Below are 24,142 nucleotides of genomic sequence, written 5' to 3'. Positions count from 1 at the left end.
CCTCCACAACCAATCTGTTCTTTCCTCCTTCAGTTCTGCCATCTTCTGAGCTAAAGAACTCTACTTCTCCAATTTAATTGAATCCTATTCCTTCAATCCCAGCTGCTCTTTTGCCTCCTTTCACTCCTCGAACCCTTCCTACCTCTTGCCTCCACTTCTCACTCTGCATGGAATCTCGCTGGCTGCCTCCAAGCGAAGATTGACACAATACAGTGGGATTTCCTCCTCCTTTCCTACAAATCTCTCCCCCTCCCCCCATCACAAATGCAGCTCTCCTCATCTAACTCCTCCACTTGCCCCAGTGACCTCATATTTTGACCTGTATCATGCCCACTCTCCTGGCTCTTTCCCCTCACAATAGAAACATGCTCTGCTCTACTTACTCTCTCTCTCTCTCTCTCTCTCGTCTTAAAAAAACCCAACCCGTGACCCTATTTTCCTCTTTAACTACCACTCCTTCTCACTTTCATCTCTGACTTCATTGAACCTGCTGTCTGCAGCGCTGCTCCTCCAGTTCCATCCTAAACTCTCTACGATCCAGCTTCCGCCCCTGGCATGCCACTGAAACTGCTCTTGCCAAAATCTCTAATGACCTCTTCCTAGACAAAGCTCAGAACCACTACTCCATTTTCATCCTCCTTGATCTGTCAGCCACGTTTGATACAGTCCATCACACTCTTCTTATTGAAATCTTGTTCTCTCTTGGCTTTTACAGCTCTGTTCTCTCCTGGTTCGCCTAGTACCTCTCTAATCACTCCTTTGGAGGGTTCTCCTAATCCCTCCTCAACTTTCTGTGCGGGCTCCACAGGGCTCTGTCCTTGGTCCCCTTTTTGGCTCCCTCTACATCTTAGTCTGGGTAACCTTATCCACAAAATAAATTCAACTAGCAACTACCAATCTACCTCTACTCCATACTTGTCTTCTTCTGTCTAAACTAAAATTTTGACTTGTCTCTCTGACATCTCCTCATGGATGTCGAGCTGACAGCTCAGTCTCAACATGGCCAAAACAGGGGTCTTAATGGCCTCCCCCTCCTTTTTCAATCACCACCATCTGGCCTGTCCCTTCCGGCCCATAATCTGGGTGTCCTCTTTGACTCAGACCTCTTTCTAGGTTCTCACATCCAGATTGTTTCCAAATCCTGAAGCTTTCTATGTAACATCTAAGATATGGCCTTTCCTACTGCAACAACCTTCTTTCTGACCTTGATAAATGCAATTTTGCCCCCACACATATCCATTCATAATGCTGCTACAAAGATTTGACCATGTCTCTTTGCATCCCCATGCTCTCCTTCTCTGTTGTATCAAACATAAGCTGCTTGTCTTCATGTTCAAGGCCCTTCATGGCCTAGCCCTCTTATCATTTCATTCACTATTGAGAAGTCATCTCCTGCCTCCAGTGGGTCAGGGATACCAACCAGCTTCTGCAACTGGTTAAATTTTCAGCCAAACCTCTTTGTGCTTTCTCTTACAATGCCCCTCATGCCTGAAGTCTTTTTCCTTGATGCCTACAAAAAAATTGATGATGTTGATTGGGCTGCTAATGTGCTGAGGCCACTATCTATCATGCCGACTGTCCTTTTTTAGTACTTCCCTGTCTATCTGTAGTTTCTTGTGTTTATACTTACCGGTAAGTTGTAAACTCTCTGGGGCAGGGTTGGTCTCTCTGTTCTGTGTTTGTACAATACCTAGCACAGTGGGGTCCTTGACTAGAGCTCCTAGGCACTGTGGTAATACAAATATTAAAACTGACTTGCTAGGTTTTGTGAATGGAAATAATTAAAAATCTCTTGTTGAGCATAATTCATTGTCATATTGTCACTGGCGTTTCTCATAAAGGGCATGATACAATGCCTACTGAAGTGGGAATCCCAACTCCCTCATTACATGATCAATTAATTTGTAGTAGGGTTTCCCAGGGAAGCATTGGAAATTCCATTGCCTGAGGCATTTTACCCTAGGCCGGAAAGTTGAAAATGTCCGGTTACGAGCAATCCTGGTTTTTCTCCCGGGGGGGGTGAGGTGAACTTGATGAGCTAATAAGTCAGTTCCATTTCTATGGGTGAGATTTGTGCTTTGTTTACACAAATATAAGTCTGGAGTATCTTTACTGACCTTGGTGGAGTTACTGCTGACTTATACTCATGTAAATAAGATCTGAATATGTCCTTGTGATGGTGTTTGTGTGTTGGCCAGGCTTCATCAAAAACCCTGCAACCAAGAGGGCTGAGCTTTTTGTACGAGATTAATGCCCTCTGCATCTGCTGATCAATTCCAGGATCTGCTGTAAAATAGGTACACTATGTACATGATTGCTTCCAGTTATTTGGAAAGTGCGGTTCTGTCTGGGCAACAGAATGAAGTGCCTGGAGATACGAGAAACCCATTTGAATGGTTTTGCTCAAAAGCATCAATTTCACAAAATCAGTTTGCTTAGAAGTGTCAATTTTGTAAGAGTTTCTGAAATAGTTTGCAAAGGTGTCCAAAAAATTCTGAATCAAAGGCCTTTCTGAGTTGTGTTCATACATATACCATCTCTCTGGCAATTAGGATAAAATATCAGCAAAAACAGAATTCTCTACTTTTTTTCATAGAGAACTCCTTGGATTTCAGTATTCTTTTTAAATAAGAAAACAACTTATTGTTTTTGCCATACTGGGCAAGTACTGGCACTACAACCATGGAAAAGGTGATCAAGAACCAACACTACTGGATGAGATCTTCCAAAGTGCTCTAGAAGCACAAATATCATTGAGATTCAAGGTTTAGTTTTCAGTGGCCTTTGTGCTTCTAAGTCATTAGGTGTGGTGTTTTTTGGAAAATCCCATCCGTTGACCCTATAGGATATTTGTCTATAACTATTAGAGTTGTTTAAGTAGAGTTCATAGCCTTCAAGTACCTAATCTCCCGAGTCCCAGTCTATTCCCTTAATTTCAAGGCTGACCATCCTTTCTGTCTATTTGAAGTTGTCTGGGGGTAGGGGGAAGCTCCTCCTCTAATTTCATGTTACTACTTCAGATCAGCCTGCCAACTCCCTGTTTCTGGAGACGGGTTTTGAGCTCATCACCTAGTTATTAGTAGTGCATTAAAGGTTTTTAACATAAAAATTGCACCTAAAACCTATGTTGACTGTCAAATATAGAGTCTGATTCTTAAGTACGATCTGTGTAGAAATACTTCATTGGTGCTCCATTCAAGCACAGCAGTCGGCTTGCACAGATCACATCCCATTTCAAAATCATGGCCTTGGATTGTAAGCTACTTGCGGTAGGAACCTTGTCTTCATCAGTTTGAACACCTCGAAGCATGCTGGTAGCATTCAATAAATAACTCTTCAAAAGGGAGGGGGTATTTTCCTACTGTTGCTGTGCCCATCCCCTGGTTGTGGCCTAGGAACTAGAGATCATCAGAGCCTCTTAACGTCTGTTGGGCAGGGAGGGGGCGTAATTTTTATGTATTTATTTTTTTCTTCTCTTTGCAAATCCTGCTCGTTTGCTTGAGAGGAGCAGTGCGGGCCCCCCTTTTTTGTACCTTTGGACTCCATAGACCATTCCAGTGTAGGGGAGGAACTAATTTCCTACAGTGTACGTTTGGGTACTGCCTCCTCCCTTCCCCAGAATGTTGGGACAACACAACCTGTTCTTTGCATGAATGTTCACCCAGCTAGTTGATCTGACTTTTGTAAATTCTTTTTCCAGAGAGAAGTTAGGAGATGGAGGACGTGGTGATTGCAGGCATGGCTGGAAAGCTGCCAGAATCAGAGAACATGCAAGAGTTCTGGGAGAATTTATTCAATGGAGTGGACATGGTCACAGAAGATGATCGGAGGTGGAAGCCAGGTGAGCCCTGAGATTGTATGCACTTGGGGTCTGAGCTCTCCAGATGGGCTCAAGTGTTCAAGGAAAGGAGCCCTCATAAGCCGGAAAACCCTGCCAGAGCTTATGAGCTCACTTCTGATGACCATGAACTTCATGGTATTTGTCTCCTGCTTTTATAAGGATACAACCTATATCCACTCTATTGCGGCCTGTGTCATAGAGTGATAACTAAATAAACTCTGTGGTGCTGCCTTACAGAAGAGAGTATTTTAGCAGTGCAGTTTCAGCACTCGTGCACCAGCAAGGTGTCTAGCTGCTATTAGCATCAAGCAACAATTAGACTGACACAACTGTTTGCTGGGTATGGGATGGGATATCTGTGGGACTTGGAGTAGCAAGATCACCTCAGTCTTTTGACTTTTATATCCTTGTTATAATGTTCTTGTCTGTCTGGTTGTCCATTGAAAACCCTTTTTCTAACTCAATGGATATGTACTTGCCAGACACAACTGAAAGCTCGTGATCTGCAGATGTGGAAAGTGGCTTCTGTGTTTCTATCTGGTGATGAACTGGCATTACTCACGAGAGACACACTGTGTTGCAAAAGCTGCTTGTTTATTTGGCACAACTTGCCAGAGCATGAGTTTGCTTAGCAAAGCCAGAAATAGCAGCAAACGGGATTTAGTATGGAGAGGTTTCATCAGGAACTTTACTCTTCTTACAATTATAATTCTTAAAAGGGTGCTGAGGAGATGGGAAAAGTAGACCCCTTGTATCAGTCTGGTGCTGAAATGTAGAAATAGGACTTGACATTCAGAATAACTACAACTGGCATGTGATTCCTGATTACACCTTGTCATATGATGGTCTCTCACCTACTAAACACATTTTACGTTGAAGTTGTCTTTAATGTTTTTTTTTCTCTTCAGGACTTTATGGGCTGCCCAAGAGAAATGGGAAACTCAAGGACATCAGCAAATTTGATGCCTCTTTTTTTGGGGTTCACCCCAAACAAGCTCACACAATGGACCCTCAGCTCCGCTTACTGTTGGAAGCTTCTTATGAAGCCATTTTGGATGGAGGTAAGCAGCTGAACTACTGAATAAGTAGAACTGGATTTTAGTGTCTGTGTGAGATTTTGAGGTGAGTCTTGTACCTGTCTAAGTAGAACTTCTGTACAGATTTGAGAATTCTAGGGCTTTGACAGTAGAGAGAAGAGACCTGAGAACTGGTATAAGTGATACTTCAAAACTAAGTTATCTTCCCTGGGGTCAGGTCTAGGAAATCTCTTTCTAAAATGGGTAAAAATGTCTATCTGGGGTCTATATGGAGCAGCTCAATGTTTCAGTAATGCTTGAACTGCCATGTTCTCTTTATCTCAGTTGTCTGAACCCTCTGCATCCAGAAAAGTTTTCCCATTGCCATACTTCCATTATATTCTGCTAAAATGGAGATGTTCTAGTTTCCAGAGTAGTGAAGATGATTAGGGGTGGGGAAGGGAAGGAGGAGTTAATATTCATCCTCATTAAAAGTTCCAGAAGAATGGCAGAAGGTACAGTGATGTGTTTCTGGGTATCTACTCAGTCCAGAGAAAATGTGTGGAATTGAATTCTACTTCCATAATTCTCTTACTCAGAAAATTAGTTCTCGAAAATTGGTGCCTTCCCTTGTCACATCCCTGCCAATATCTGGAACCTTTAGAAATTTTAATTATATCTATTCTTTTAAAAAAGCTTTTTCTCTAAAATTGAATGGATTTAGTGTTTTAAAAATGAGACCCCCAGTGACAAAGCCAGAAACAGTCCTTGAGACACCAGAAACTTTCCATCTACAGCTCTTATTATTTATTTGTATTAACACAGTGCCTAAGAGCCCCAATCATGGTCCAGGACCCCGTTGTGCTAGGTACTGTACAAACACAACAAAAAGATGGTCCCTGTCCAGAGAGCTAACAAGACAACAGATGGATACAGACAGACTACAGGGGAACAATGAGCCTTTACTGGTTATCATTATAGGCATTGGTCTCTGCACACCAGTAGCCCAAATGTTGTCAATTTATGTTGTATGTTTCACAAATGAGAGAATTATGAGGAGGATAATGAGTTAGTTTTGTGAGTGATTACAGGTACCGCCTCCCAAGCATGAGTGGCAGCAAGAGATAAAGCACGAAGGTGCCTGTTTGAAAATGTAACAAGTGGGTGATTGAGGTGGGCACCAAAGGCCCAGCAGAAGAGGAGTTGGCCTTTCAATACTGAGTGAGAGAGGCCAGGAAGGGCCTTGACCGTGAAGGAGAAAAGTAGGAGAGGAGGCAAAAGAAGTCATCCAGGTGCTCTGTCACTACACCTCATTCTGCAGGACTCCTGGTTCTGTGTTATCAAAAGGTTTTATTTCTGTTTGTTGAGTCAAGACTTGAGGATTCGGCCCTGTATGTTCTGTGGCTCTCTAGAATACTTGCAGATGTCTTGTAAAATATTGACATCTTTTTAAGGCCATAAAGATTCTTCCCTCCTCTCTCTCCCCCTCCCCCCGCCTTTTGCTAGTGATTAGGTGTCCTTCTCCCTTTTAAAACTATACTTAAAATCCCCACACACTCTGGCCCTTTCCTTCCTCACTTTTCAACCACATAAATGTTTCAGCTCTTGTTCTCTGGGACTTACTTTTAGCCTCTTTACAGTATGTCTTCATTGGAGAGCTAACCAGGGCTTTTTCCTGAGTTTTAGCCCTAGCCCCCTACCATCCACACACAAACATTTTTACTTGGGTTTATGTATGGTTTGAAACTGGGCTTGCTTAACTGGCTGGGGAGTATAGATTAGCACCCTTGTTTCACTTAAACTTGGGTTTAACCTGCCCACTTTGCAGTGTGGACTCAGACTGCAATCTGAGTTATAGAACTTGGGTTCTAATAGTCCTCCAATGCCTTTCCATAATTCCTGGGGGCTAGATGTTTCTGCTCTTCTAGCTACTCCCTTCTCCTGCACAGGACTCTCTTACCAGTTTATATACACCTGGACAGCCTCTAAACCCCATGTTCCATGCAGTCTGCTCTAGTTCTACACAACACTCAAACAGTACCTGACTGATTAGAGATGCCATCCGAGCTAGCTGCACTGAGGCTGACATCAAGTTCTGGTGGATCTCTGCTGTGAGATCAGTAAGGTCCATGAGTTGGGGAGATGTACCTGAAATAATCACCGTGTGAGAATATCTCAGAGTCTGGCAGAGGAGGGAATTAAGCAATTGGCAAATCAATGCAGGGAGAGAATTATGCTGTTCTGTAATCATGGAATAGCTGCAAAACCTCTGGTGCTAAATGTACCTAATCTTGCTAGTGTGTCCTTCAATTTGAGATTGTGCCTGGTGTGTAATCTGCCTTCTGATGTCATCTCAGGAATTAATCCAGCTGCCCTACGTGGCACAGACACAGGTGTGTGGATAGGTGTGAGTGGATCAGAAGCTGGTGAAGCATTTAGCCAAGACCCTGAGCAGCTGCTAGGATACAGTATGACAGGCTGCCAGCGTGCTATGTTTGCCAACAGAATTTCCTACTTCTTTGACTTAAAAGGTAAGTTTTCAAGGGCTCTGTAATGTTGATTAGTAATAGCAGTTTGGCGATAGTATAGCATCCATTGTGTGGTAGGTACTTACACAGACATGAAAACATAGCTTTCTCATCCAGGAAGGGGCCATGTACAAATGCTGGGTGGGGAAACTGGAAGCAGTGAATGTGATGTGACTGGGCAGCGAGGCTCAGCATGCAGACTTAGTGCTTGAGGTCTGGGCTGGGGTAGTTGGTACTCTTCTGAGAAGAGGAGGATGGTGGGAAGACCTTCAGGAAAAGAGGTTTGCTACTTTGGGAGTTTTTTGCTTATTTACATGGTCAGTTGGTGGAAGACAATGTAGAAACTGGCCCACAGATGAGTGGTTGGAAGAAGACTCACAAAGGGAGCAGTTAGCTCTGTAGCTTAGGCAAAGTAAAGGAGGTGAGGAGGCCATCAGATGTGGTGAGGGTGAAGGAATAGGCAAGATCTGTACTGTGCACAGCCTTAAAGGCAGGGCAGAGGATGAGGAAGTCTGGGTATGGAGGTGGTGAGCTGATTACAGGAGAGCAAGGCCAGGAGCCACGGAGGAGGAGGCTGAAAGTGAGAGAAATAATCGGGCCAGGGACAAAGGGTTTTAGTGGTGGTAACGGAGAAATGGATGAGTCCTTCCTGAGATGATGAAATGCCAGTAGCTTCTGCTACCTAATTCTGTTCATAAACAAAGTGGAAAGAGCACAGTTTGGCCAAACCAGCCTTTCTTGGGATCAGGAGGGCAATATTGTCAGTGCATTGGGATACTCTAATAACTTTTATCTATCACTTGATCAGCTTCTTTAAAGATCCTAAGCTCCAGTCCCTGGAGAGCAGAGATGGCAGGTTCTGAACAGCAATTGTGGGAAACAGAACAAAATGATTGACTTTGGTTTTTATTTTTTTATTTTTTTTCCCCCAAGGACCAAGCATGGCCATCGATACGGCATGTTCCTCTAGCCTCGTTGCTTTGGAAAATGCTTACAAGGCAATTCGTCATGGAGAGTGTAATGCAGCCCTTGTAGGAGGCGTCAACCTCCTATTGAAACCCAACACTTCTGTTCAGTTCATGAAACTTGGCATGCTTAGTCCTGATGGTGCCTGCAAGTCCTTTGATGCTTCAGGTAAGGGATTAGGTCCAAATCACATTGGCTGCCTCTCACAGAGCACAATGTTGCTTCTTTCAGGGAATCTATATTGAAACTGAAAAGTGGTTTCACTCTCTTCTGTCCTTGCTCGTGTTATTTGCCACAAACACTGGAACTGCCAAGGGCTGTACACTCAATAGGAACATAAGCTATAAGGATGGGAAAGGAAAACGTGATCCATTTCCCTACAATGGGGGTGGTGGGCAGACAGGAATGTCACGCTGGAAAGTGTTCCAAGGCTTCATAGACTAAGAGGGAGACCCCTCTTTAAGTCTGATATTTAGCTGAACTTGTCTGTCATGCCTTTCAAAGGGACAATCCTACTTTTAAGGCTCTTCAGGAATGACACTATAGCGCACAGTAATTCACTGAAAAAAGAACAGGAGTACTTGTGGCACCTTAGAGACTAACAAATTTATTAGAGCATAAGCTTTCGTGGACTACAGCCCACTTCTTCGGATGCATATAGAATGGAACATATATTGAGGAGATTTATATATACACACATACAGAGAGCATAAACAGGTGGGAGTTGTCTTACCAACTCTGAGAGGCCAATTAATTAAGAGAAAAAAACTTTTGAAGTGATAATCTAGCTAGCCCAGTACAGACAGTTAAGGAGTGTGAGAATACTTACAAGGGGAGATAGATTCAATGTTTGTAATGGCTCTAATAAATTTGTTAGTCTCTAAGGTGCCACAAGTACTCCTGTTCTTCTTTTTGCGGATACAAACTAACACGGCTGCTACTCTGAAACCAGTAATTCACTGCTTCGTCATATGCAGGGCTGTCTGGATTTCTCTTTGCTTTTATTTCATTCTTCCTCTGCCCACAGGGAATGGATATTGCCGCTCCGAAGCTGTAGTGGTCATTCTCATGACCAAGAAATCCATGGCCAAACGGATTTATGCCACAATAGTCAATGCGGGGAGTAACACTGATGGTTTTAAGGAGCAAGGTGAGTCTCAAATCTCTGGGAGACCATGAGAGTCTCATGTTCTTTTCAGTGTTTATCCCAAGAACAGCGGGATTGAGGCTATTGCTAACTCTTCTGGAGTTTCCCTTTTCTGGGGCTTGGGAGATCCATTTCTCCTGATTAATGGAAAATTCTGACCCTTTCTTGTCATAAGTGAATCTAGTTAAGTGGTTAACACTTTCTTCCATATGAAGGTAATGGGAGGATGCTCAGCTGATCAGCTTTGCCCTCCCCAGGGGTATCCCAGTGATGTTACACTGGCTAAGTAGCAAATTATTGACATTATGATGGGAAAGGAGAGGATACAAAAAATTCCTTTTCCTTCTCCCTGGGAGCTTCAGTTCCATGAGCACTGCTCAATCGAGTAGATGGTTGATGAGAAGAAGCCTAGGGTCTTTGATATCAAAGTTTAAATCCTATGACTTCAGTTTCAGTCCAGCACCACCCCTCCCTGCCCTTCCTTTTCCCCTTCCTCTTACTGAGGGATTGACTTCTTGTTGCAGTTTTAGTGCTGAAAACGTGAGCATAAACCCTGAACATATATTTGGATCTCCCTCAGAAACCTGGTAATCCTAATTAGTGAACAGGTTGCTGAAACTTTGCTCCCAGATGGGAATGGGTAATTGATAATGATTCTTGTTCCAGGTGTGACATTTCCCTCTGGAGAGATGCAGCAGGATTTGGTCAGGTCTCTATACAAAGAATCTGGGATCCAGCCTGAAGAAGTGGAGTATGTAGAAGCTCATGGTACAGGCACCAAGGTTAGCATAATTTCACCATTGTCTCTTATCTCCCTGTGGCTCTTCCTCTTTCCCTCCGATTTTAGCATCTTTCCTTTTTCTCGCCTTTCAATTTCTTTCCCTCCCCCCCCCCCCCCCCCCCCCCCTCCCCCCCTTCTTTCCAATTTAACTAGAAGGAACTAGATTTCCCATTTCTAGCTATTACCTTCACAATCCTTGGTGTGTGGGGGTTTTTGTTTTTTGTTTTTTTTGTTTTTCAAAGCTAGAGACTTTGGGATAGGGGCTCTTCTGCCAACTACTGCATGTTGTGCATGCTTCGTATAAAGCATAATTCTGACTTAATTTCTTTTTCTGTTAGGTTGGGGATCCTCAGGAAGTGAATGGCATTGCAAATATTTTCTGTCAATTAGAGCGAGAGCCATTGTTGATTGGATCAACCAAGTCAAACATGGGTCACCCAGAACCTGCCTCTGGGCTTGCAGCACTAGCCAAGGTAATGTAATAATTGAGAAATAATGTATCTATAGATATAGTGATTTGTGCACTGACCCATTGTGGAATTTAGCTCTGATGAGAGGGGGGACTTAAGAGGTTGTCTCATTAACCAGGCAGCCCATTCTGCTATTGCTTCTTGCCTCATTTGAAAGTATTCATAAAGGCTCCAAATGCTCTGCAACAAGCAGGATGTAAATTTGTAGACCAGACACTCGGGTCTCTGTCTCTCTCTAGTCCTAAAGTCTGCAAACACTTAAATAACATTGAGAACAGAAGGTTCTTTATTAAATGGCTAATTGTCATTACTGTATTTCTTGGTGATTTTGATATTCAATTACTTTATGCATCACTATGAAAAGCTGTGGCATAACTTGATGAGTGTGCGTTTGGGGCACTTGGCACCTAGGAAGGATGGGAGGCAGCTTGGGTTGTTGGTGTTCAAGAAGTGGCTGGAGGTTTTTGTATTGGGTGGGGGATGCATCTTTTTCCCCCTGCTCCCTTGACAGTTGTGGGCAAGGGTTGAGGTGATTTCAAGTGAGGGGTGGTGCGGGAGCAGACACAGGTTTGAGCTCCGAGTTGGCTCAGAGCAAGCAGCTGGCCCATGCCTGCCCCATTATCTGCTACTGTAGCCAACACTGGTGGATGAATGTCTGCTAAACAGCTCAGCAGAGTGCTAGCTAACAGTGTTGACAGCCTTGAAGCCTAGATGACAATTTAACATGGCCACATAAATGGAAGCAGCACAGTCTCTCAGCCTGAAACAAGAACTCTAAGGCAAATATTGTGGTGGTTATGTTCAGGTCACGCTGGGAGGATTTTCTTTGTTGCCATAATATCTAGGAACTGCAGTCTTGTTTTCTAGATGAAAACTTGCATTCTTGAGCTCTATTCTGAGGCATTGGATGAATTCTGCAGTAAATGAAGTGTCCTTAGAATCATGGAAAACATGGGACCCTGTCCCTGCTCCATTGTACTGAAGGCCTGTAAATAGCTTGGATATCCTGGTTATGCTATGGTCTCTGTTTTACTAGAGTGGATTTTTGAACTCCTGGCACACCAAGATACTTCTTGGTGAGGTGGAGCAGAATGTGGTCTTGGTATTGGTCTGAGAGCCCTGACTTCCTTGTGAGGGTCTCTGTGCCAAGTGCACTATCTGTCGCAGGCCCTGTGTCGGATCCATTGCATGATGCCATTCAGCCTCTGACAGTGACTCCATAGAAGTCTTAGGATTTCTCCTGTGGGACTGAGCTGGGGTCCTCCAGGCTCCCCAACTGATGTCGATCAGAGCTGTCAGCTCCAACCTAAGAACCCTTAGTGCTGGGCTCACTGTCTCTGTAATGGAGCTCAAGGCGTACTCCAAGGATTCTCTGATGTGAGAACCTCCCACACTGACCAGACCTTCAGTAGTTAGTCCAGCAGGTAGGTTTGTATCCTGCTGGTAGGGATTTCTGCCACCAATACCCTTTTGCAGCTTGTGCTTAGTGGGGATATTGTTGGTTAGTATTAGTTTTGTGGTAGCACCCAGAGGCGGCAGTCAGGATCAGGGCCTCGTTGTGCTAGACACAGACATTCCCTACCCCCCAAGATCTTGCAATCTAATTAAAGATGCGACATATGGCTGTAGTGAACAATTGGAAGGAACATCCCACGGCAATGACCCATTCCCATTTCTTTATGTGGATGAGCTGTAGTGCCCACCCACCTCTTACAGTAGAATTACATCTGACAAATAAAATAGGACATAGAAGTTTGTAAGTAATAGTAGCCCATTTAATTCCACTCCATGCTGTCCCCAGCCTCCTTCCCAATGCCTTTTAAACAATCCAGTAAAAACCCTTTGTAAGGGATTATTCCTAGCAACCTCCCCTCCCCCAGCCCCATGAGCTCCTCCTTCTAGGGAGCTGAATCTAGTGCTCATTAAGTTGGTAGCAAACATCTCCCAAAGGTTCAGTTGAAACAGAAACATCATTTGGCCATCAGCACTGCTTTCCTAGTGGTGGAAAGTCAGAGATAAAAGCCACAATGTCTTACTTCTAAACCTCCACTTTCACTGTGCCCATATGGATAAAGTAGTTCTATGCTCATGGTCTATATTCTTAACTAAAATGGCTTCAAATTCCGTCTTACCCAGTTCAACATGTCAGTCTTCCCTAAACCACCTCCTGTGGCAGCAGAATCTAGGCTGAGTAGTTCAGTTACCAGAGTGTTTAACTAACTGCTATTCAGGAAAGACAAAACCCCACTTAGATAGTTTGTCTCTGGGGGAGCCTAGTGGGCGCACCCGCTAAGCCTTTCTAAATGCTTCAGATATGTTTGAGTATGACCTTGTGGGTATATAGGCATCTGGGATAAAACACTAGACCAGATCCACAGCAGCCTTCTCAGCTTGTACAGGGAATGTTTCCGTCATGGGGCTGTTACCCAGAAGGCTTTGCAGTCTTGTTTTCTTGACTTGGCTTCCAGGTCTGATATCCAATTCAGGAGAATAATCCCACTGACTGTCTCTCATCAGAGCCACCTGCCTTGCGGGTTGTTTCTGAACAGCGGGGGGATGTTGGTTGGGGCCTGAGAACACTGCAGTAATACCAATAACTGGTGTGGTTTTGAGGCTGCAGCTGCTTGTATAATTTCTGGCCTGAACTGCCTGTGCCACAAGGGAATATGTGCACAGCCTCAATACCTGTTGCTTCCCCAGGGGCTCCCGTCTTGGGGTTATACATAACCATGAGTTGGGAGTCGTTTTTGCTTTCAGTCTGTTTGAAACAGGTAGATTACTTCATAACTTTTCTTTCATTCTGGCCCTGTACCTAGATTGGAAAAACATGCAGAGCAGGACCGAGACTCCGTTAGCTAGATCTGCCAGTCTGGGAATAGCTTTCTCAGACAGCAGAGAAAAGGTAGAAATGGGAGATTCGGTGATGGTAAAGAAGAGGGTGGGGAGGCACCATGGGAGGAAGGAAAAAAATGAGCTGGGCAGTGCAGATTTTGTGGCGGGATGAGGGGAGAAGGGGGGATGATATTCCATGTCAAGTAAGACAGCGCAGTCTACTGGGTAGTGTGGACAGAGCTATGACTTCAGAATTCTCAGACTAGCTCTGCTAGTGACTTCCTGGGTGGCCTTGATTTATCTAAGCTACTTAGCCCCTCTGTGCCTTAGTTTCACCATCTGTAACCTGGAGACAATAATACCTATTTACCTTTTGTGAAGTGTTCTAAAATCCAGTATAGTGACAGAAAGAGCCATTTAAGTGCAAATGCTAAGCCGTTTGTAGAACAAAACTAACAAGGTGTCTGTTAAACAAACAAAAAAAAATCTAAGCCATAATTGTTCTGTTCTGCTGTCTCTCTCCAGGTGATTCTCTCTCTGGAACATGGGCTGTGGGCTCCAAACATTCATTACAACACCCCAAATCCAGAAATTCCAGCCTTACAAGATGGTCGTGTCCAGGTGGTTGCTAAACCAACCCCAGTAAAAGGTGGCCTTGTCAGTATCAATTCTTTTGGCTTTGGAGGTTCTAATGTCCATGTCATTCTGAGACCAAATAAGAAGAAATTCTACCCTCTGCAGACGCACAATTTGCCACGACTGGTCCAAGTTTGTGGCAGGACACAGGAAGCAGTGGAAATGCTAATAGAGCAAAGCAGAAGACTGAGGGAGTACAGCTCATTTGTGAGCCTGCTCAATGATATCTCTGGGATCCCTATTTCATCCATGCCCTACAGGGGCTACACCTTAATTGGCAGCCAGAGTGACATAAAGGAGGTTCAGCAGACTCAGACATCTGGGAGGCCACTCTGGTATATCTGCTCAGGTAATTCCACCTTAAGGGGGATCAGACTCTAACAAACTGTTTTGTATCTTTGGAAGCTTGAGGCCCTCTGATTCTATGCTCTGTTCCTTGTTCTGCTTAGTTTTGTGGTATGTGCACTAGTTAAGCGGGTTTTTTTTCAGGATCTCCTGTTTACTGCATTGATCATGTGGACTATCTGCAGATAATCCTCCATCTAATAAAATTGCTCTTCTCCTGGTAACAAATCCTAGGAGACAGAAAAACAGTGCATCATGTTCATTTTGGAGATATGAGGTCTGCAAGATGTTCTCCGAGGCTGAATTCTTCTTACATCTTCCCATTGCTAGAGCAAATGCTCAGCTCTCCCTCCCCCATGAGCAAGGCTCATCGTCTCCTCTCATCTCACAGGCATGGGAACACAGTGGAAGGGGATGGGCCTTAGCCTGATGAAGCTTGAGCTGTTCCAGCAGTCCATCTTACGCTCCGATGAGGCTCTGAAGAACACGGGACTGAAGGTATCTGACCTGCTCCTGAATGCAGATGAGAACACGTTTGAAGATGCTGTCCATGCATTTGTTGGCCTTGCTGCTATTCAGGTAAGGGTGAAAGCTGAGGCCCTTTCCCAGTTTTGTTCCAAGTGTATCTGCTTGGCCACTAATATTGCCTGTCATTCAGCTCATGATCCTTCTAATAGTCCTGTGTAAGCTGCTAAAGAGCACACCTGATGTGGCAGCCAGGTTTGAGTGTGCCTTTGGCATTGTTAGGAATTGTGTATATGTGCATGTGCTGTGCTTACACAGACAGTCTTAGGGCTGAGCACACAGTACAGTTGTGGGCAGTTCCACCTCCACAGCCCAGAAGCAGCAGCAGCGGTAGTGACTTGTGGGAGTGGGAAAAGAGTGGAAGGGACTGATGAAGAAAATTGGGGGGGAGGCACTAGGATCCTTCCAGAACTTTGTTTGGAGGTGGGTGTAGGGAGCAGCAGTAAGATTAGAAAGGGACTTTGCTCTGTAGAGGGAAGCTTATTTTGGCTTTTCCAATATGCCTATTACCATGCTATCAAGGCACGACCATCCCAGAGGTATGGCATCTGATGTGACATTGGTAATACTGCTTTTCCTCCTAGATTGCACAGATCGACATTCTGAAGGCCATGGATCTGCAGCCTGATGGAATTGTTGGTCACTCAGTAGGAGAGCTGGCCTGTGGCTATGCAGATAACTCCTTAAGTCATGAAGAGGCCATTCTTGCTGCCTACTGGAGGGGGCGGTGCATCAAAGAGGCCAAACTACCCCCAGGAGGAATGGCTGCTGTGGGTAGGTATAGGAGTATATCCTTTCCTAGGTGGATAATATCCCTGTGGGTGCATGGGCGCATGCACATATGCGCACTCTCTCCTGTCTTGTTTGTTAATTGTAATAAACAGATTCCATGAGCGGCAGTAAACTTGGGCTATCTGACATGGCAGTGGGGAAAGTGGGTGGAGAGAGACATTTTTATTTAAAGCTGTTCAGTTTTTTAAAAAATTACCAATACATCTAAACTCTTACAGGTCATAACTTGACAACTTCATCTTTCTGGTTACACGTTAGGGTATATTAAAAACTAACGGACAAAAAGGCTAGAAAATATCAGAAGTACAGTAATACAAATCAATCGTAACCCTTCACCTGCAATACTGTCTGGTTCTTGTCACTCTCTCAAGAGCAGAAGTAGAGAGGGTTCAGAGATGGATGACAAATAATTAGAAGTCCGGAAGAATTGGTTTGTGGAGTTTTTTGGTATGATGGAGTGAAAAGGTTAGGACAGTCTAATTTAGAGAAGACACAAAAAATGGACAGGTGGCTTTTTTTGTTACCTTTCAAGAACGAAAACAGATCTCCTAGAGAAGGTAAATTGGGCCCTCAGTTTCACATAATACAAGTACAAGAAGACATTCTATGAAATCAAAAAGTAACAAATTTAAAACCAATCAAAATAAATACATTGACACAACACATAATTGGCCTGTGGAACTTACTACCACAAGGCCTCATGGAAGCCAAGAACTTAATAGGATTTTAAAAAATTAAACCCTTTTTTAAAAAATCTGGATAATGAGTTAATTTTATCCTATGGGATAAATTTTATCCTACCTATTCCAGGGCATAAGCCAACCTTAACTGATTTTTGGGTGGGGGCTAGTAAGAAACTTCTTCTGTGGGCATGTTGTTCCATAACTGGCCAGTCCTCAGGCCACTGTCAGACTTGATACTGGACTACATAGACCCTGATCTGATCTGGCAACTTCTCTATTGGTTACAAGTAAAGCTTTTGCTATTTTTATTTTCTTGTTATTTCATGATCACCTTATTTGATAACCATGAATGTTCAAATTAGAAAGGAGCCAAAAATTACAGATTAGGTCAGCTGTGTTGGGGGCTGACGCATTTATACATCACTTGCTACAGGCATAATTCTAGTGTTTCACTTACTAGGATATTTCCACTGGGAACCAACTCATTTAGCATTGTCTTTAGCATGCTAGTGAGTACATAAGTCATTTACTTATCACTGATCATTTCTGGTAGTCACTGCATATAATAGGTCAGATCTTTCATAACCAGAATTTGACCTCATGTTTTGTCCATTGCCTCTTACCCATGTGATAGATCTGGGCCAAATTCTACTTTCACTAGACTAGCTTAAATCCATAGTAACTTTCGACTTCAACGGTGATACCTTAATTTCACAAAGACTGTAAACAAGTGCAGAATTTGACCATTCTCTCCAGTTTTAAGAATGGCATTCCTTGCTAAGGACAAGGTAAATTGTTAGAGGGAGATCTTCTTTTTAATAGGCTTTTCAAATAGTGTAAGCTTTTGTGTCTTAAATCTGAGGTTTACGTGAAAAGTACATATTAGAACTCTGTCATTTCCCTATCATGGGGATGAAATTTTGATCCCTCTGTCTGTAATCTCAAAGCATATAGCTGGTGGAATCTAGTGGGTTTTACATAAGCAATACAGAACTCTGTCTGACTTGATTCTTCATGGCGAGGGATATAATGGACTTCAAGAACGTCATCCCAAAATTTAGAGATTGATTTCTTCATGGAAGTCAGTTCTGCCACCTCCCATGGGCACAGATACTTCAGTGATGGTGAGCATTATAAAACCGTAAGATTGGTCCTGACAAGACTAGGGTTATCCATTCCCAAAAATCTTGAATCCAGCAGGGTAGTCAGCTGCTAGAATCCCTACCATCAGGAGTTCCGGGCTTAATCTGGCTACATAAGCTACTACATAATTTTTCCTGGGAACATATGCATCATCTTGAGGATTTTTCCTCTGCAGGTCTGACATGGGAGGAATGTAAGCGTCGTTGTCCTCCTGGCGTGGTACCTGCCTGTCACAACTCTGAAGACACTGTCACTGTTTCAGGGCCTCAGGTATGCAAATATATGGAAACCAGCCTTCCTAAGAGACCTTGCCTTCCAAGGCTGCAAACTGGGGCTCCATCTGGTGTGTCTTCCATTACTGGAATTACACCATGTGTCCCAGGAGTGAAAGAAGGGCAGTCCGGTTAAACCAAAGTAATGGAAGGGAACTTACCTCTTGCATCTGAATTTAAACACTTAAGTGCCACTTGATGGGAATCAGAGTTGTTATTTTTGTTCCTAGTCTGCAAGAAGCATGTGATCTGTATTTCAGTAGTGTTATATTCACAGGGATGTGTCACCTTTACATGAGGAATATGAGGGGAGTGCAGTGATACCTCTTCATGGGAGCACAGAGCCTCATCAAATGGCTAATAGCAGAGGAAAGCTGGATGCCCAAACTCCATGGAAATAATAATTCTTGCTCAATTCTATCCCATTTCCTAGGATGCTGTGAACGAGTTTGTAGCCAAACTGAAAAAGGAAGGAGTGTTTGCAAAGGAGGTGCGCAGCGCTGGGGTTGCTTTTCATTCATATTACATGGCTTCTATTGCACCAGTCCTACTTAGTGCCCTGCAGAAGGTAATGTCACTGAGTGATGGCTTATGCTGGGGGCTTGTGGATAAAGGGAGCCGTGACTAGCATCCTACATGCTGGGGGAGAGAGGGACTTAAAGGAGATCCTCATGTGCAGGAGTTAGGAGAGGTTGGGTTGCATGCAGTAACAGTTGCTGGCTTTCTGTTGCACAGGCAGTTGGAAGTCTGTGGACATCCAGCAAGGGTAAGCCTGATATTTTGTTGTTGGTGGTCTGTTGTAGGTAATTCCAAATGCAAAGCCTCGTTCAGCTCGTTGGATCAGCACCTCCATCCCCGAGTCTCAATGGCAGAGTGAGCTGGCTCGGAATTCCTCTGCCGAGTACCATGTGAACAACCTGGTGAGCCCAGTGCTGTTCCAGGAAGGTCTGAGGCATGTTCCAGACAATGCTGTTGTGGTGGAGATTGCCCCACATGCGCTGTTACAGGTATTTCACTTGGGAAGGTTCTAAGAATCAGGGAACATCTTAGTTTTTCTGGCGCTGAGAACACCTTGCCCAGCCATTTCTAGTCTCCCTGATTTAGCATTAAAAATCAACATGTCCCAACATATTCCACACCACATCCCCACCCACACAGTCAAGTCATCCAAATACTTGCCTTTGCACATTGTGCACGCCTGTGTCGTCCCCCCCAAGCAGTCAACTGCCTGAACTGGTGAACGAGTAGGAGAAATGAGGAGCTTCTTGGATGATCTAACAATGTGTGTGGGAAGTAAGCAGTAGGGAAGAGAGCCTGAAGTCTTACTACCTTGGGTTGTAATCTTGTCAGATCTTATTAAGCTAAACAGCATCAGGCTGGGCCAGTACTTGAATGGGAGGCTTGCAGTGGCACAGGAAGAATCAATACTGGGGGTTAGAAAGTGTCCCTCTTTTGTCTAAGAGCACTTGATAGCTATTTGGATACCATGGCGATGAGGACCATATAAGTATCTAAATAGAGGAATTCTTCCTAGATCTTGAATCACTTCACCCACCTGTCTCTGAATCTGCTCTATGCTATGCTCTAATTTACCTTGGGCTTTTTATTTTAGAAAGAGTATTTAAAAACAAAACTACCAAGATAATTCAACACTAATCCTTCTCATTTCATTGCTCACTTTCACAACTGCATAGTTTAAAAAAAAAAAAAAAAACGAAAAAAAAACCCATACACAACTAAAATACACAGTGTAATGATAGCAATGCAATACCACACCTATGTTACTAAGAATAATAATACATAGTGCTTATGTAATGTTGCATCTTCCAGATACTGTACAAATGTTAGCTAACTAATCCTCACATCGCTCTCGAGAGCGAGGAAGATAAGTACTTATTTTATTTTATTTTTTATGGGAGGATAGGGGTTGGGAGCTGAGACACTAAGGAAAAGGCTCACTTTCAAAAGTGTCCACTAATTTTGATGACCTCAATTTTGGGGTAACTCTCACTTGAGACCTCTCAGTTCTCATTTCCTCTGTACTCACTTCAAAGGTGCTGTGTATTCATAGCTCTGATTGACTTCAGCTGAAGTTATGGATGCTCACAACTTGTGAAAATCCCTAGGTGTCAAGTTAGACACCTTAAAAATTGGTGGATTTTCCTGGAAATTTTAGCCTAAATGGTTTGTGGTTCCCATGCTGCATTTCAACTAACATTGATATTATGAGTTTGCATTGTCTTATGTTCCTATAAACTTGAGTTTCATTATTCTGAGGCCAGATCTTGTTACTCCTTGCAGGTAATGCTGTTGAAATCAATGATATTTTTTTGCAGGAGTAAGACAAATGGCAAATTGACATAGAGACAAGGACTCTAAGGAAGTTGCATCTAGAAAATACAGCCACTTTTTTTTGTTAGGAGTGTACAAAAATATATCATCTACTTCACCCTACATAACTCAAAAATGGGCAAAACTCACTTCAGCTTTCTAAAAGGTACTGCGTTGGTGCTCAGCCCAGATGTAGAGAATTTAAACTAAAATGAAATATTTCAGAAAGTTGAGCATTTGAAAGCATTGGGTGACTCATAAATTCCAAGGTGAGAAGGAATTTAGTCTGACCACCTGTTTCACACAGGCTGTAGAACTTCCCCAAAACATCCTATCTTGATTTGAAAAGTTGTTAGTGATGGAGAAGCCACCATGACCCTTGGTAAATTGTCCCAATGTTTAATTAATCTCACTGTTAAAAATTTACACTTTTATTTCCAGTTTGGAAGTTCAGCCTAGACAAATTCAGCCACTGGATTGTGTTATACCTGTGTCTGCTCGATTGAAGAGTAATATATGTTACCCATATAGGTTCTTATAGACTGTAATCAAGTCGTCCCTTAACCGTCTCTTTGTTCAGCTAAATAGGTGGTGCTCCTTGAGTCTAACTATAAGGCATGTTTTCTAATCCTTTAATTATTCTCCTGGCTGTTCTCTGAACCCTCCCCAAGTTATCAACATCCTTCTTGAATTATGGGCACCAGAACTGGACGCAGTATTCCAGCAGTAGTCACACCAGTGCCAAATACAGAGGTAAAATAGCCTCTATACTCCTACTCAAGATTCTTCTGTTTATCCATCCAAGGATCGCATTAGCTCTTTTGACCCAGCGTTGCACTGGGAAACCATGTTCAGTTGTTTATTCACCAAGATCTCCAATCTGGAGTCACTCCTTCCCCGGATAGAATCCCCCATCCTGTAAGTGTGGTCTATATTCCATATTTAGCCATGTAAAACACACATTGTTTGCTTGTGCCCAGTGTACCAAGCAATCACTACCCCAATTTTCGTGTCATCTGCAAACTTTATTGGTGATATTTGTTTTCTTCTAGGTCATTAAAAATGTTAAATAATGAAGGGCAAAGAACCAATCCCTGCAGGAACCCACTAGAAATACACCCACTTAATGATTCCGTGGTTACAATTACATTTTTTTGAGACCTAATAAGCTTTTAATCCACTAAATATATGCCGTGGTTAATTTTATATCTTTCTAGTTTCTTAATCAGTCATGTGGTACCAAATCATATGCCCCTACAGAAGTCTAAGTGTATTGCATGAGAACTATTACTTTTATCAACCAAACTTGTAATCTTTTTTTTTTTTTTTTTTTTTAAATCAAGTTTGTCAGGATCTATTTTCCATAAACCCATATTGAATGGCATTAATTATATTACCTCCATTATCTCATTAAGCTCCTTATTTTGCCCAGGGTCAATGTCAATCTTGCCTTTTAATTACCCAGGTCATCGTGTTTAACCTTTTGAAATATTGGCACAACATTTGATTTCTTCTGGAACTTCCCCAGTGTTCCAAGATTTATTGAAAAACAAACATTTAACAGTCCAGTGAGATCCTCAGCCAGCTATTTTAAAACTCTTGGATGCAAGTTATCTGGACCTGCTGATTTTAAAATGTCTGACTTTAATAGCTGCTGTTTAACATCCTCCTGAGATATTAGTGGAATGGAAAGAGTGTTATATGATATGACTACATCAAAAAACCCACAATGATTTGCGTTTTTTTTCTTTCCTCCCCCCACCCACCCCAAATATGGAAAAAAATTTAGTGAACACTTTGGCCTTTTCTGCATTATTATCGATAATTCTACCCTTTCCATCTAGTAATAGACCAACACAGTTGTTAGTATTCTTTTTGTTCCTAATATACTTGAAGTCCTCCTTGTTGTCTTTAACTCTGCTGGCCACAGACTTCTCAGTTTGTCTGCTTTCCTTATCAATTTTCTACAATTCCTAGCTTCTGATTTATATTCATTACTATCAACTTCCCCTTTCTTACATTTGTTTTATTTTTTTTGTAGCTGCCTTCACTTGCCCTCTAAACCATGTCATTTTTTTTTTTTTTTTTAACCAGCACAGCCTTCTTCCTCAGTCGTGGGATTGTGGCTTTTTAGGGTTGTCACAGTTCAGAGCAACTACACCTGTATTTCCTCTCTGTGCTCCAGCAAGGTCACCCACTCTCAGGCTTCCAGCTCCCCAACTGTTGCCTCTTTTGGGTAGAGGACTACATCTCACCCTGGTCAGAAGGGAGGATGTCCAAGCTGCACAGTTTCCTGCCTTCACTATGTATTTCCCAGCAAAGACAGTCTACCTAAACACATGTTTGCTTTCTCTTCAGGCTGATTAGAGGGATTCCTTCAGATCCAAGTTACCACACAGTTCTTTCTAAGCAAGCCTATTTTATTCTTAAGGTAAAAAAGTATGAAAGAGAAACCATATTAAAAAGACTAAAACAACGTACACACATGCTAATAAACTTAACAGGAATCATCCCACCCTAGGGATTTCTTTGCGGTTACAAGTTAATCAAAGCTGCAGCTCAGAACAAGCATTCAGTCTTATGAGGCCTCAGTAGGCCAAGTCCTTCCAATCCTCCTGTAAGGCTTGGGGCCCTTCAAGGACCAGGGGTCCTATCCTTTTTTTGAATTAGGAAGAAGGCCCTGCGTCAGCTTAAAACCCAGGCTCTTATCCAAGTCTTCTCTTTGTTGGTTTCTGGAGAATCTAGTTTGAACTAGTATGTGCATATTTCCCCAGGGAGGTGGCATCAAAGGCTAATAAGAGGAAGTTCATTAGCATCCCACTCCCTACCATAGAAGGTACTTACAGTGCCACGACAAATACATGGTTGCATTTTTAATTCAGTTTATCCCAAAGCTATTAACCCTAATGCAGTAAAGTTCATCTTAATTCAATAACGTTTGTTCAGGATATTACAGGACATTTTCAGTCTGTCACACGGGCATCTAGTAAAGTATTCCTAAACAACCCACAATATTACCTTTTTCTGATTAAAGTCTTCACAGCTGATTTGGCTCATAATTGTTTTCAGGCGTGACAATGGATGCCTCAACTTGAGCTCCACTATAACTTGCTTCCAGGTACATAGGCCTCTGCAGACAGACCTAGGAGGTGGCTGTCTAGCCACATAGCTGGCAGTTAGGGTGGCACATGTGCCATGAAAGCCAGTGTTCAACACAAAGGGGATAAATCTGCCCCCTTCAACTCTTTATCCTAGGTGTTCTTCTCTCAGGCTGTGGTAATGCATGACACAGGGAGACTGTCTTAAAATCTCCCCAGGTGTGAGTTGTGGTTGCTGAGCTTCCCTCTGTGCTGAAGTTCCAACTCAAAAGGGTTTGTTCTCTTGTCATAATGCCCCCACCCTCCCTCCAGAGGCTGAGGACCTATGATCTTTAGATGGTGCAGAGGAAGGCACCTTTCATAGTTCCAGTGGTTTTTGGAAGTCCCACGAAACAGAAAAGAAAAAGTCTTTCCTTTTGGGGTCTGTTCCTCTGAGGTTCTCTTTGAAACTGTTGTCCTGGGATCCCAAGGGCTGCTCTCCCCTAGATTACCAGGTGCTGGTTCGAGTCTCTCTAGACTCTTCATCCCTTATGTACAATGGAAGAATGAATATTGTTGCTGCAGGAACCATGTTCCGGAGCAGTCTGGTGCTATGGTCATCTTGATTCTGAGAAACAGGAACTAGCCCACTCTGTTACGGCTCTACTTCCTTAGAATCCTAATTCAGGAATAGCAACATCTCGGGATATTCAGAGGTTCCTTTGAAAAGATTCAGGGTTCAGTACTTAATATTTTG

At 43.1% G+C, this 24,142-nt stretch overlaps 1 protein-coding gene across 1 annotated transcript in view; it reads left to right on the top strand.

Moving 5' to 3' along the window:
• The window catches only part of FASN (fatty acid synthase), a 70,900-nt gene that overhangs the window by 5,457 nt on the left and 41,301 nt on the right, over positions 1–24,142 (top strand). Inside the window, 13 exon segments of the mRNA XM_034790536.1 lie at positions 3,701–3,841; positions 4,750–4,902; positions 7,215–7,388; positions 8,319–8,519; positions 9,379–9,501; positions 10,165–10,280; positions 10,618–10,752; positions 14,107–14,566; positions 14,954–15,141; positions 15,672–15,861; positions 17,881–17,975; positions 18,411–18,545; positions 18,781–18,984. Of these exon segments, the coding sequence (XP_034646427.1) occupies positions 3,715–3,841; positions 4,750–4,902; positions 7,215–7,388; positions 8,319–8,519; positions 9,379–9,501; positions 10,165–10,280; positions 10,618–10,752; positions 14,107–14,566; positions 14,954–15,141; positions 15,672–15,861; positions 17,881–17,975; positions 18,411–18,545; positions 18,781–18,984 (2,301 nt within the window). The 5' untranslated portion in view covers positions 3,701–3,714.

The sequence above is a fragment of the Trachemys scripta genome, chromosome 14 (genome assembly GCF_013100865.1).
Source record: "Trachemys scripta elegans isolate TJP31775 chromosome 14, CAS_Tse_1.0, whole genome shotgun sequence".
Lineage (NCBI taxonomy): Eukaryota > Metazoa > Chordata > Testudines > Emydidae > Trachemys > Trachemys scripta.
Note: the sequence above shows the minus strand (reverse complement) of the source record. Positions and strands in the feature narration are given on the sequence as shown.